The sequence below is a fragment of the Lissotriton helveticus genome, chromosome 4_1 (assembly GCF_964261635.1).
Source record: "Lissotriton helveticus chromosome 4_1, aLisHel1.1, whole genome shotgun sequence".
Lineage (NCBI taxonomy): Eukaryota > Metazoa > Chordata > Amphibia > Caudata > Salamandridae > Lissotriton > Lissotriton helveticus.
In genome coordinates, this window is record NC_136063.1 from 1,495,698,208 (window position 1) to 1,495,712,395 (window position 14,188).

General features: G+C 48.4%; 1 protein-coding gene across 1 annotated transcript in view; it reads right to left on the reverse strand.

Moving 5' to 3' along the window:
• Positions 1 to 306: 306 nt before the first annotated feature.
• LOC144827569 (uncharacterized) overlaps positions 307 to 14,188 on the reverse strand; it is a 209,194-nt gene continuing 195,312 nt past the window's right edge. Inside the window, exons 27-29 of the mRNA XM_078685827.1 lie at positions 13,702 to 13,792; positions 12,936 to 13,013; positions 307 to 1,318 (exon numbers count right to left, since the gene is read on the reverse strand). Coding sequence (XP_078541953.1) covers positions 1,089 to 1,318; positions 12,936 to 13,013; positions 13,702 to 13,792 — 399 coding nt within the window. The 3' untranslated portion in view covers positions 307 to 1,088. The remainder of the gene's footprint in view (positions 1,319 to 12,935; positions 13,014 to 13,701; positions 13,793 to 14,188) is intronic.

Genomic DNA, 14,188 nt, shown 5'->3' on the forward strand with positions numbered 1-14,188 from the left:
GCCCTATCTTTCCAATGCTGCATCAAGCCTTATGCCTGCTTCAAGCAGGCGCAGGGTTTTGACCCAGCATTGGCCTAAAAGTGCCTGCGTGAAATCTTGTAGATTTCACGCAGGCACTTTTGCGAGGCGTACCTGCCCCGGAACGCCCACCCTGCGCCGGAACGCCCACATGTGGCGCAGGGCTTTACAACGTGACGCATCTCCCTAGATGTGTCACGTTGTAAATGGGTCGCAGGGATGCGCCACGTTTACGCCGCCGTTGCGTGACGCAACGGCGGCGTAAACGTGGCGCAAGTCCGACATAAATCTGCCCCTAAATTTATATCTAACATGTAAAGGTTACAAAGGCCACAGCTTTACCTGGTTAAATGGTTTCTTAGGCCAAAAATGCAGAGTATAAAGGTTGCGCATCAATATCTGAACTTTGGGTTCTAGAGAGTAAGGCTGTTTCTTTTATTTATTTCAAGAAAAAGGTATTGAATAGAAGATTATTACAGACATTTTATTTTACATAAAAGTGTGCACCTGGCATACAGATGCATCACAAAGAATTGTGCCCCTCTCCCTAGGTGATATTTACAGAACAACATGCTGAACTAATTCAGATATTAACAGCAATCAGAGAATTAAGGTGTTTTGAAATGCTTCAGAGCTCTGAAAGGCGCCTTGCTCAGACATCACAAGCTCCATGCGTGCCCTCCCCGCAAAGGAGATTCAGAAAGCCATCTCTCACTGTCAAAGTAATGAGCTCCAAATGCTTCTCTGAGACTCTCGAGGTTTCTGTGAATGTGGCATTCGGTCGAGGAATGTGGCAAAAGAAACAGGAGATCTCCCAAAAGCAGAGACAGTTCACGTTCCAGTGTTTGCTTACCTGCTCTCTAGCCCCTGGCAGGGCTGCGTATTGAAGGATACTCGGAATGCGGGACAGAATACAAGGATTGGCGAATATATGGGAAACAATTTACAAATTGCTAGACAGTTCAGTGTGCCTGTTGGGCTTTCTGTGGCATGATCTTCTGAGCAGGCACCATGTTGAGTGCTGCTGTTCTTCCAAGGCCTCCAGTTACTTGGCAGAGGCGTCCATGTTCCTAAGCTCTTCTCGTTCTGTCAGTGTGTTGTTGCTGAACCAGTGGTCTAATTAGCAGGCCTTGTTCATCCCGCAGAGTGTGAGCATGGATGCTACAGTCTCTGGCTTCACACTGGCCAGCGACACCTGGTGGTCCAAACAAGCCGGGCTGGCCTGGAGGGCCGGTGTAGCCACGAGGTCCTTCTGCACCAGGCTGCCCATCTTTGGCTACCCCTGAATATCCGTGGTACCCTAGAAGAGGAAACATGGAGATGGTAATGTAAGAATGTACAATAAAAGAAGACAATCTGTCTGTTCAAGAGAAATCTAAATGTAAGCAAGGTGAGGTATAAGAGGAGCGCATTCAGACTGCCTTCTGCAATAACAGAGTGAAGGCAACAAAAAGCTAAGAAATTCATCAAAGCAAATTACAAAAGGTATAAAATGGGTACAAATCTCAGCGGTCAGGCTACTCCTAAACATCAAACGCTGTGATCACAATAACCCAGGCTTCATGACCATGCACTGGCTTGCCGTTTCTTCCCAGGTTGCATTCAAAACACAAAGCATAATACAAATAGCTCTGCATGGAAGATGATCAACAACCCTTTGCCAAAATCAGATACCACATTCTCAAAAATGCCCCCAAACACACTTCGCCAAATCAAAGTGCCACATTTCAATTGACCCAGGCTTGAAGGTCACTAATTCTTAGTCCACCCCAGCAACCTCTGGAACTCCTACACCATCTAGGTAAGGAAACTGCAAAACCACCTCATTTTCCAGAAGGACATGAAAACAAGTCTCTCGAGTTTTGAAATGCTTAAGGTCTCCTTTATCAATCAATGCACAAAACAACATCTATCAACCACTGAATCACATTAGAAATGGAAAGGGGCGACCGCTCGGTCCCCCCGAACGTATGGATGGGTGACCCGAACCTCCCGGGAAGCCATTTTGGGCGGGGTGGGCGTAGCCCGGCTGGTATGCCCAAAGCGGCGTAGCCGGGGTGCGCCTTCCCCCGCCCGAGAGGGGTTGTCCTAGACACCTCGACGGAAGACCACGCCCCGTAGGCGTATCGGGGACGGGTACACGCCCTCCCGCAGAAGGATAAAGGAGCGGGAACTCAGAAGATCGTCCTCTTGTTCCTCGGATCGGAAGGCTGCACCCACTCGTTGCTCGTGAGCCCTCGACGGAACAAGCAGCAATTTTGTGGTAATCCTGTTTTTTATCTTTCAGTTTCGATTTCAGGACCTCGTGGATCGACCAAAGGCGGAGGACTCGAAACCATGCCTAGCAAACAAGCAGGAAAGGGTTCCGAGATGGAGAAGGTGTTACGCCTGTTGTCGAACCGAATGGCTTGTATGGACCGAAAGCTCGGTCAAGTCCAATCGCTCGGTAGAGCTTTGGCGGAGGTGAAGAAGCAATTGGCCGCATTGAACGACCCAGGTCAGCCGAAAAAGGTAATAGGCCCGGCCTTGCCGGGAGTTGCCCCCAAGGTTGGCGGGAAGAGGGTCAAAGAGAGGGCGGTTTCGGGGGGGGTCACAGTCCCAGAGGTACCTCCCATCACCCCCCTTATACCGGCTGAGAACCCAGAGTTAGGCCAGCCGATCCCAAGAGTGATCACCCCGGCCGAGGACGATGAGATGCCCCCAGAATTGGCCGCACAGTTGACGGCATGGCTCAAGACAAAGGTGGGGGGCACAGTGACCCTGGGAGATCCGGCCGAAGATGCCAGGGTACTAATAAAGCAGTTACGGCAATCGAGAGATGCCGCAAGGGCGAGTGTTCCTCTTGTTCCCCCACAGGTGGCGCCTGGAGTACCAGCAGCTGGTCAAGAGAAGACGGCGGCAACAACAGCCGATCCGGGTAAGCTTGCATTGCCGATGGTGGGGGAGGGCTCGATACCCTCAAGGCGGGAAAAGGTTGCACAGCACATTCCCATGGCCACGAAAGAGTTAATATGGGGAGACAAGTATGTCAACATGTTTTCATTGTTAACGGACCATCGTGAGATGGAGTATGCTAAAACGCAGAAAGATTTGTGGCACCCTGGTGTCTGGCGCGCCAAGATGGCCGAGTTCAGGGTGGACGAGACAGTGACGAACTGGGTTAAGGCCTTCTCTATATTTACCGCAGTTATGGGGGAACGTAAACCTGAGGTTATGACTGAGTTGGTTTGCTATCAGAATCGCATTATGGATTTTTATTCTATGTATGAGGGGGAAGAATGGAAAGGCTATGACATGAAGTTCCGTAAAGCAAAGGAATATGATGCTTCTTTGTCTTGGGATTGTTTGGACTCGGTGTCATGGCACAAGCAACTTCTGCCAGGGGCGATAGGTACGTCCTCGCCAGGCGGGAGCGGGTCCGGAGTGGTCCGCCAAAAGCCTGGGGTGCCCTTTCGAGCAGGGACAGGTGGGGGTTATCAGCCTAGAGTTGGCGGGAATGGCGGAAAAGGGGGGGTCTGTTGGGGCTTCAATCGAGGCAACTGTAACAGACCGCAGGGGACATGCAAGTTTAAGCATGTGTGTGCCGGCTGTGGGAATTCCTCACACCCGGAAAGTGCATGTAGATCAAAAAATGGCAGGACGGGAGGAAAAGGTGGGTCTAAGCAGGAGTGAAGTGGACCTTTGTGACCGATTGCCTACACCCGTTGATCTCATGGTTATGATTCCGTGGTTAAACAAATACCCTGATCATGTATCCGCTGGGGTGTTGAGGAAGGGATTCTTACATGGCTTCCACATCCCGGCGGGGGACTTTCGGGGGAACTCCTTTTGTAGAAACCAGTTATCGGTATGACACAACCCAGGCGTGGCAGAAAAGAAAAGAGCAAAAGAGGTCAGTGTGGGGCGAGTGGCTGGCCCCTTTTCTTGCCCGCCGGTGGCCGAGTTCATCTGTTCCCCGTTAGGGGTTGTCCCGAAGAAAGATCCGGGGGAGTTTAGGCTCATACATAACCTTTCTGCTCCTAGGGGTTCCTCGGTGAATGATGCCATTGACCCAGAAGTTTGTTCAGTACGATACGCATCGTTCGACGATGCCGTGGCCATGTTGAACCACCTCTGCCCTGGGACGCTGATGGCGAAATGTGATATCGAATCAGCATTCCGGTGCACCCGCAGGATCAGCGCCTGCTAGGTTTTGCATTTCAGGGAAGTTATTACATGGATAAATGCATGCCCATGGGTTGCTCCATTTCATGTGCATATTTTGAGATGTTTAGCTGTTTTTTGGAATGGGCATTTACCAAGGCTACAGGACATAGACATGTTATGCATTATCTGGATGACTTTCTGTTTTTGGGGGCAGCCGGGGATACGAACTGCGCACAGGCACTGTATGATTTCTGCATCCTCATGAATGAATTTGGTGTCCCATTGGCACCAGGTAAGACGGTCGGACCATCTACTTCACTGGAGTTTCTGGGAATTGAGCTCGATTCTGTGGAGGGGTGTTTCCGATTACCAGTTGAAAAAGTGATCAAGTTCCGGGCTTCCTTGATGCAATGCCTGGGTGGGGAGAAAGTGACCCTGCACCAGTTACAACAAACAGTGGGTCAGCTTAATTTTGCCTTGAGGGTGATTCCTATGGCCCGCCCGTTTTCGCGCTCTATCGCGCAAGCTATGGGAGGTCTCAAAGAGGGTCACCACCGTACGAGACTGTCTGGAGAGGCTCGCCAGGATATGCGTATTTGGTTGGCATTTCTGGCGGACTTCAACGGTCGAGTCGTCTGGAACTCCCCGCCAGAGTCTTCGGAGGAATTAGGTCTATGGACCGACTCAGCAGGGAGCGTGGGTTTTGGCGCCATCTTAGGTGATCGATTGTCGGCACAACCATGGCCAACATGGTGGCACTCCAATGGTCTCACAGGTAACATTGGGTTCTTGGAGTTATTCCCCATCTGGGTTGCTCTGATGACATGGGCTGACGACTTTAGGGACCGCTCAGTGGTTTTTTGGTCTGACAATATGACTGTGGTCGAGTGCATTAACCAACAGGCAGCACGCTGCAAAATGATCTTGAGATTGTTGAAAGAGATTGTGCTACTTTGCATGAGACTGAATGTACTGTTCAGGGCGAAACATGTGCCAGGTGTACTGAATCATGCGGCTGATGCACTCTCTCGTTCACAAATGCAGGCATTCAGGGGTTATCTGCCCACAGCAGACCCAGAGGCAGCACCATTCCCAGAAGCAATGTGGCTAATCGGTGCCTCGGATTACAAGACCTCGTGGCAGCGAGTCTAGCCCCCAGGACAAGGAAAGCATACGAAGGAGCGTTTCGTTCCTATTGCACGTATTTAGGTCCCACAGGGAGTCAGAATTGGGGTCAGGAGGAATCCTTCCTGGGGTACCTGGTAGCACTACACAGGGAGGGCCGATCAGTGGCAACGGCCGGTAGGCATAGGGCGGCCATTTCCTTCATGGCCCAGGTACACGGCATAAAAGACCCTACAGGTTCTTTTTTGGTGAAGAAAGCCCTCCACGGCTGGCAGCGCCTTGAGGGTTGCAAGAAAGATACGAGGCACCCGATTGGCTTAGACAGACTGTCTCTGCTTTTAGCAAAGCTGGATGAGACGTGTTCCTCCCATTACGAAGCAGTTCTGTTCTGGGCAGCGTTCACATTGGCATTCCATGGGGCCATGAGGGTGAGCGAACTTGTCGCAAAGAACAAGAGAGATATGGAGGGAGGTTTGTGCAGGGATCACATCCAGATAAGGGGTGATTCGATGGTAATCATGATAGCCAGGTCCAAGACTGACCAGGGGGCTATGGGAGATAGTGTTGTCGTGCAGCGCAGCCGTGGGTCCCCCGTCTGCCCATTGAAGTGTGTGGAAGACTATTTGGCGCTAAGAGCGGCCGCCTGGGGGGGGGGAGCTTGCTCCGACACAAGGATGGCACCCCACTGACGAGATTTCAGTTTCAGAGGGTGCTGGCACTGGTAATCGCTGACGCGGGCATGGACCCGTGCGATTTTGGGACCCACTCCTTTAGGATAGGGGCTGCTACTGAGGCTACAGCCAGGGGTCAGAGTGCTGAGGAAGTGAAACAATTGGGCCGTTGGTCCTCGAATTGCTTCAAGAGGTATGTGCGCTTGCACATGTTGTAAGTGATCAATTGACATGCACTCACGTTTTCTGTCTTTTGTTTACTTTGCAGTTTCGCGAGCCTGCCACGCAGGGCGGAATTGGAGGTCGACCCAGCATCAAGAGACCAGCGGTCAGAGGTCACCGTCTGGAGAGAGGATGGTATGGGTCGTGGGCCACTCATACGTGAGGCGCGCCGGTGACGTATTCAAGGAAGGTGACGCGATTCACGCACCTGGGGAATACGGGTTCAGAGTGGCCTTCCATGGGAAGGGTGGGCTCGTTTTTGACAACTTCGAGTCATTTTTCGAGGGACTTCTAGGGCGGCATAGGTCACCACCATCTGTAGTCATAGTACACCTGGGAGGCAACGACTTGGTGGCACTGGGTAGACGAGTGTTACTTGAACGTATCTTGTCTGCTGTTAGCTGGTTGGCTAAAAGAGTCCCGGGGTGCACGATTGCCTGGTCCCACATGATTCCTAGAAGGAGGTGGCAGGGGGGCCTTTCGGTGTCAGCTCTGAACCATTCAGTTAAACGGGTCAATAGTAAGATTGGTAGATTGTTCCGTTCTGCACAGTTGCATGTGACCATATGTATCTGAACGATGGGGTTCACCTGTCCAGGGAGGGGAATGATTTACTCATAGGAGACTTTGTTGCATGGCTAAGAGGTTTGAGGAAGCATGACCTATAGGAGGAGTAGGGGGGGACCGGATCGTCGGTCAACTATCCGGTCTGTGGCGGTAAGGTCATGATCGGTGAGCAGTAATTTCAAGGTCCCTAGAGTGGGGCGCCACCCACAATGGATGGGAGCGCCCGGGGGAAGACGGCCATTGGCCCCTTCCACGGGGAGGCGGCACCCACTAAGGATGGTGCGCCTAGGGGGAGATGGCCATGGGCCCCTCCCAGGGGGGGAGGCGGTTAGATGCCCCTCCTTACTAATTTCCCGGGGGCCGGATATCCGCGACGGCGGATAGAGAGTGTGGGGTTGGGGGGAGAGTCCACGCTGTCCTTCCTACAGAGACCTCATACGGGAACTCGGACGACCCTTAAGATGGCGTCGAGTAGAAAGGGGGCCCCCACCACGACAAGGAAAGTTACAGTTGGCAATGAGGGTAGAGCCCTCTGCGCATGCGCCGCTCACACAGTGAGGGCGGGAGTTTGGTAGTAGGGATCTGACACCGGTTAAGACCTTGCCGTTGGCCCTTAATGCTAGGATGTACAATTTGAATTAGAGTGTATGCATTTTCAGGATGTTAGCCAAAAGTACATGACTGCATCGAAATGTAATAAATGTCAAATTGTATATAATGCATAATGATGAAACTTTTAATTTAATGTTTTAAATTTTGTTTCATATTTTAATAAATACGGCCGGGAGGGTGACTCCCTCCCGTCTTCCAAAAAAGTCAACTATTGTCCGACTTCCCATCCTTGGGGATGTGTGTTGGGAGGGGGTGGCGGGCATCCCGGCCATATGGAAAGGGGCGACCGCTCGGTCCCCCCGAACGTATGGATGGGTGACCCGAACCTCCCGGGAAGCCATTTTGGGCGGGGTGGGCGTAGCCCGGCTGGTATGCCCAAAGCGGCGTAGCCGGGGCGCACCTTCCCCCGCCCGAGAGGGGTTGTCCTAGACACCTCGACGGAAGACCACGCCCCGTAGGCGTATCGGGGACGGGTACACGCCCTCCCGCAGAAGGATAAAGGAGCGGGAACTCAGAAGATCGTCCTCTTGTTCCTCGGATCGGAAGGCTGCACCCACTCGTTGCTCGTGAGCCCTCGATGGAACAAGCAGCAATTTTGACCCACCCACCAGCCCCTTATAGCAAATGTCTAGAGGAAATAAAGTTTTGCTGAGTGATGAAAGTATAGGCCTTCTTTTTTCTTTTTTTTTAAAAGATTTGGTTTGCATTGGAGAAATGTCTTCTTGCAGGAAAGATCAGTGGATAACACAGTAAGATGATGTGGAATTTTCTTTTTGGTAGGTAAACAACTGTCGTATTTATTTGTCGGGCGGTAAGGTCATGATCGGTGAGCAGTAATTTCAAGGTCCCTAGAGTGGGGCGCAACCCACAATGGATGGGAGCGCCCGGGGGAAGACGGCCATTGGCCCCTTCCACGGGGAGGCGGCACCCACTAAGGATGGGGCGCCTAGGGGGAGATGGCCATGGGCCCCTCCCAGGGGGGGAGGCGGTTAGATGCCCCTCCTTACTAACTTCCCGGGGGCCGGATATCCGCGACGGCGGATAGAGAGTGTGGGGTTGGGGGGAGAGTCCACGCTGTCCTTCCTACAGAGACCTCATACGGGAACTCGGACGACCCTTAAGATGGCGTCGAGTAGAAAGGGGGCCCCCACCACGACAAGGGAAGTTACAGTTGGCAATGAGGGTAGAGCCCTCTGCGCATGCGCCGCTCACACAGTGAGGGCGGGAGTTTGGTAGTAGGGATCTGACACCGGTTAAGACCTTGCCGTTGGCCCTTAATGCTAGGATGTACAATTTGAGTTAGAGTGTATGCATTTTCAGGATGTTAGCCAAAAGTACATGACTGCATCTAAACGTAATAAATGACAAATTGTACATAATGCATAATGATGAAACTTTTATTTAATATTTTAAATTTTGTTTCATATTTTAATAAATACGGCCGGGAGGGTGACTCCCTCCCGCCTTCCAAAAGTTCAACTATTGTCCGACTTCCCATCCTTGGGGATATGTGTTGGGAGGGGGTGGCGGGCATCCCGGCCATATGACAGGATTATACACCCTCCAACTAAAGCCTCTCTAAACCACATAAGCTAGAATAAAAATGCCCGAAGAGCGATCTATCACATCCCACACTCCCAATAAACATGAGCACAAATACCAGCAGTGCCAAGTTCACCTGAATACATTAAACTATTTTTAAATGCTATATGCACCCTTCTCACGTCTTCTCGTATAGCTTGTTCTACAGCCACATAACCCAAATCACACACACAGGTCTGCTTGTAATCGGTCTGAACAGTTAGAAAGACTAAATACTACACTAGTACCACATGCAGGCTACACACGTTCGAGATCATAATATTTAATTGATAAAAATTGTAGATAGACAAATTCTCAATTGGATCCTACTGTTGACAAATCAATTTTTGGTCCTCTAATAAACTGAAATGGAAAAAGTTCCAGTTTATTCAAAACTTCTTAAAACTGGTTATTGTTGGTAACAGTAGATGGAGTGTTACTTTTTCACCCACACATACAGAATCATGTGTCCACAAACTCATATACTGTGTTAAGTGGATGTGTAAGACGCACCTCATATTCTACACATGAATTTAATAGAAACTATTAGTAGCTAACTGGTCAACAGGAATTTTCACCAGGGTAGAGCTTGAAGATTTGTGTTTATTTGCAAAACATAGTCTGAAACACGCACTATAATCAAAGCAGACCATTGCTTATGGAAATGGACAGAAAGTAAAATATATTAGCAAGTATAAAACCATATAATTGTACACAGATCATAAGGCTAAAATGCACGCAGCTATTGGATCTAAACCACTGTGCATTGCATTTGGTCTCGAGACGAAATCTGTGCTCGGTTCAGTTCTTCATTCAAAGGACCTCAAAGAGTCTGAGCGTAACGGGTGCTATGGTAATAGGAGATCGTGAAACATGGATTCCTCAACAATTGAATAATTAGTATACATAGCCAGATGTGTAAAGGGAAAACTGCATAACTTTGTTTTCACATAAGTTCCAAGTAGTGTTTTTAGAGTAAAATGTGGCTTGCTTGTACCTTGTATAACATTTTTTCACGCAAGTGAATATTTTGTGCAAAAACAAATCACGCAAGATACTAGCCTGAGACTTGTGTCAACAGAAAATGTCTCGCTTTACGACTTTATCCTGCGAAAACAAGTCTCTTGCAGGCGAAACATACCCTTATTCCAAAATGTGAAAGTTCGTGAAATTCTGTGTACTGAAAGATTCAGGAATTTTTCAGCCTGAGACTTGTGCCAACAGAAAGTGTCTCGCTCTGAGACTTTTTCCTGCGATAACTAGTCTCTTACAGTCAAAACGTACCCTTACTCACAAAATCTGAAAGTTCGTGACATTCTGTGTAATTATAGATTTAGGAATTTTTCAGCACTTACCAGCTTAATTTAAATGTCACCTCTTCCTAGCAGTAATTCACGAATGAGGAGTCTATATCAAGCCTAAACACTGTTAGAGGGGATCTCTCCAGGAACTGTGTAGAGGAATAAGCTCAATACATGCCTCTGTCCCAGCACTGAGAAGTTCCCCAGAGGATGAGTCCTCACCCAGCATGGGTGTGTCACAGCATTGGTACTCAAGCTGTCTAGATGTCCTGACTATGGATGAAGATCCATAGCATGGCAACTGAAGATTCCAGGCACAGCCCCAGTGTTACCTCCTCACAACAGGCCTACACTAACGAGGGAGTAAAGGGAAAAAAAACAATCCAACATCTGCCTTTGGAAGGCAAGAAGAGCGTCTGTCAGGCTGAGAAAAGGTCATCCTGACAGACACTCTACTGGTTCAGGTCAGGCTGCCAGGAGAAAAGACATTGGCTAAATGCAGAGGCTCCTGGCTGCCTGAGCGGAACTTTGCCAGGCTGTGGATTTCACAATCATGTCGGTGTGTCCTCCTCTGCCTGGAAAAAGTGCCTCAAGGTCACGACCTCGTGACGAAGGGGAGCATCACCAATTGCCTCTGCCCTGGGCTCTTCAGGTCTAAACCTTAAAGTGCCCAGGGCCAAGTGTCAATCTGTGACACTTCATAACAGAGTAGCTGTGTGGTCAGCAGCCTCACTGACCCCCATCCCACTCTGTGACAAGATTAGCAGAGAAGCCACAACTGGGTGGTAAGCAGAACACAAGACAGAGGGCAAGCAAACACATGCTCTGTCTTTAAGTGCTTAATGAAAAAGAAAAAAGTAGTTCCATTGACTATGAACCATGGAAGAATACAAGTCAGCCAATCACAAGTATGGTGAAGAGGCTACATACCAAGGGAGGAGCAAAAAGGGCAAGGCAAGCATTGTATTAGGAAGCAAGCAAATGAGAGTGACAATAAAATAATCAAAGCTGTTCAGTAGGTGAAACCTGAAAACGTGGTAGTGTTATCCTGTGGCGGACCTCCCCTATCTGCCCTACATCTCACTGTACAACGTAATACATACAATGTATGGAGCTTTCTTGTGCCCAGGGAAAGAATCAGTCAAGAAAACATGGATAACTTTGAGGTTCAACAGTGTACTGCCATCCTCAGCAACTGCTTCACAGTTGGCATCTGTGTCTTCATCAGGCACAAGTGATATCATCAGCATGAATTGGCACATTACAGAGAAGGTTTTGCGCAAACCTGAACTTTGTTAATTTCATTGGGAAAGGATGTTATCATTATTTAATATTTTTCTAGCCTAAACCATTTTCTTGCAGCATGATAATAGATGGAAAGCCTCTTGAAATGTGAATGTCACAGATCCAAAAATCTCCACGAAGGAAGATTATAAATAATACAATCAAATCACTCAAAGTGAGCTTTGCTCCTCCCAAGTGGCAAGAAATTTATATACAAATCACCCGATGTAACATGATACCATTTTTTTCACCCACCCTGCTTCTCCATTACTTCTTAAAGGAGAAATAGTGTCTATTTTTATATGATTTATAAGATATTGGTATTATTTGGGTGCAGGCAAGAAGGGCAATGAGGCTGTACTAAATTAGCAAAAAAGCATAAGCAAACACCTAAGCACAGAAGGCAGAGATTTTATAATGTGCCTGCTATCAGCTAAATGCCAGGTTTGCTGTCAGTTCTTAATTTTAAAATAAGTGCCATTGCCCAAAGCTCTGTCTGGCACCTCATGGCTTGTGCATCTAAATGTTGGTGCACTGAATACCATGGCTGTGTATTCTTGAATCCACCTCAGGCCTCTTTAATTCACTACCAGACACTCCATGCACTGTCTCTCTTGCAGGTTGTGCTTTCTCCCTTTCAAGGGCATAACAAAAGTTTAAGTGGCCCCCCTACAATGTACACGGAGGGGCCCCCACTCCGGATTTAATCCGGAGCACTCAGGCCTGAGTACCATGAAGAGGGAGCCCCCTGCAGCTCGGGGGACCCCGCACCGCGGGGGATGCGGGGGCTGAGTTACACCCCTACTGTTCAATGTCTTTGTCTTACTTCTGCTTTCTATTTTGTTTGATTTTTTTCTCTCTTGCTCTAGGTAATTGTCTGATCAGGAAAAATAAGTGGTGGCCCCCTAAAATGAGTGCGAGTGGCTCCCACCGGCAACCACCGGCTCAAATTAAGCACTGTGTGCCATACACCAGGGCTGTCTAGTTTTGATTCCACCTCATAACTTTTTCTTACACCACTCTAAACTTCCAGTCTCCTGAGTTCTCTTTCATCCCTGTTTTTTCACCTCTGACAAAGTTTTTTTCTCTTCCTCTTTCGTTCTGCCTTTTCGCCTTTCATTCTTGCTCTTAGCCGAAGTCTGAGGATGAAATATAAGTTTTGGTCTGCAAAGGAGAATGCAGGTGCCCACCAGAATGCATCCACAATGTAAGCCCTTTTAGGAGGGTACCTAAGATGTCACTACGTGTTCTGAATTAGCTTACTGCATCATAGAACTCTCCAATAACTGTCTGTGGCCTAACAGCAAGGTGTTCATAGGGGGAAAAAATGCATGAGAAATTCACACGCTAGCACATGAAGCTTCAAAAAAATGTTTAAATTGGAGTTTTAGTTACGAGTAATCCTTACCTCTGGGCCCTTGAACACCATCTGGTCCAGGGATTCCCGTACCGGTATCGCCCCTCTGACCCTTCTGACCTCTGTCACCTGCAGATAGCAAAACATAACAGAAATGGTGCATTTCAGCATGTGCCTTATTTAATGCAAAAGTGGCTTGCGTAGAAATAGGTCTATTTGTGCTAAGCTTAAAAATCGGTTACTCATACTGATCATGACAGATAGACAAAAATAAACTATACTAGCAGTGCAGAATATGTCTTCAGTACAAACCGTTCCAGTTTCCCTACACGTGTGTTTGAATCAGAAGTTCATGAACATTATTTAATGCTCCATACTAGGATGCTGTACTTTGTAACAGGGAGGAGCACATAGCTAGTGCACCTGCATAAGCATGTGCCCTCTGCTACTGTCACATCGGAAGCGCCATCTTTGGAGGGGCTCCCGGCAACTGGCTGGGCGGCCTAGCGCAGGTGATGTTCTCTCATTCCCCCACACATACAACAGACCTCAGGGATAAAGGTGGCACTTTGGGGCTCTACACTAGAGAGCTAGACGAAAAACCTCTCAGTAGTGCCTTTTAACAATCCTTTAAAAGAGAAGCTGCCAAGACTTTTCTTTTATGTCGTATGTGTCGTTTTCTTATGCTTGATCCAGACTATTTTTGGAAAATGTGAAAGCGATTGTTCATGCTCCCCTCTCAAATCACAAAATTCTATATCTGTTTAAACGCTCATATAATTGTGATAGGCCCTAGTGTATGGATATATACATTTACCTGCATCTCCCACAGCTCCCTTTTCCCCAGGTACACCAATAGGTCCTCGTGTGCCGCGATCTCCATTGATCCCGGCAGCTCCTGATTTCCCCTGTTGGGATAAAGGCATTTGGTGATCAGATGACTAGGGTCCTGTTGTATTGGTCAGAAATATTGCTCAACGAATAGAAGTCATTCACTGCTAATGTTTTTTGGGCTTGAGTCACAAAGCCATTTGAAGCTATCTGTGAACAAAGGACGGAGTTTACCAGAAGAAATATGTATTTAACGATGTGCTATTCTATTACATTAACCATCTTTTGAGTCACATATATGACTAGGCACAGCACCAAGTTATCAGCAACAAGGCTGGAGCTCCCTTCAAGTCCCCAGGTATGACAACCCAACACTTCCCACCTATCTCATGCATTCTACCAACCAAGCACAAGCATACGAGCTTTCCTAAGTGCTTCTGTGACCATAACTTGCAATACAAATTGGTAACACA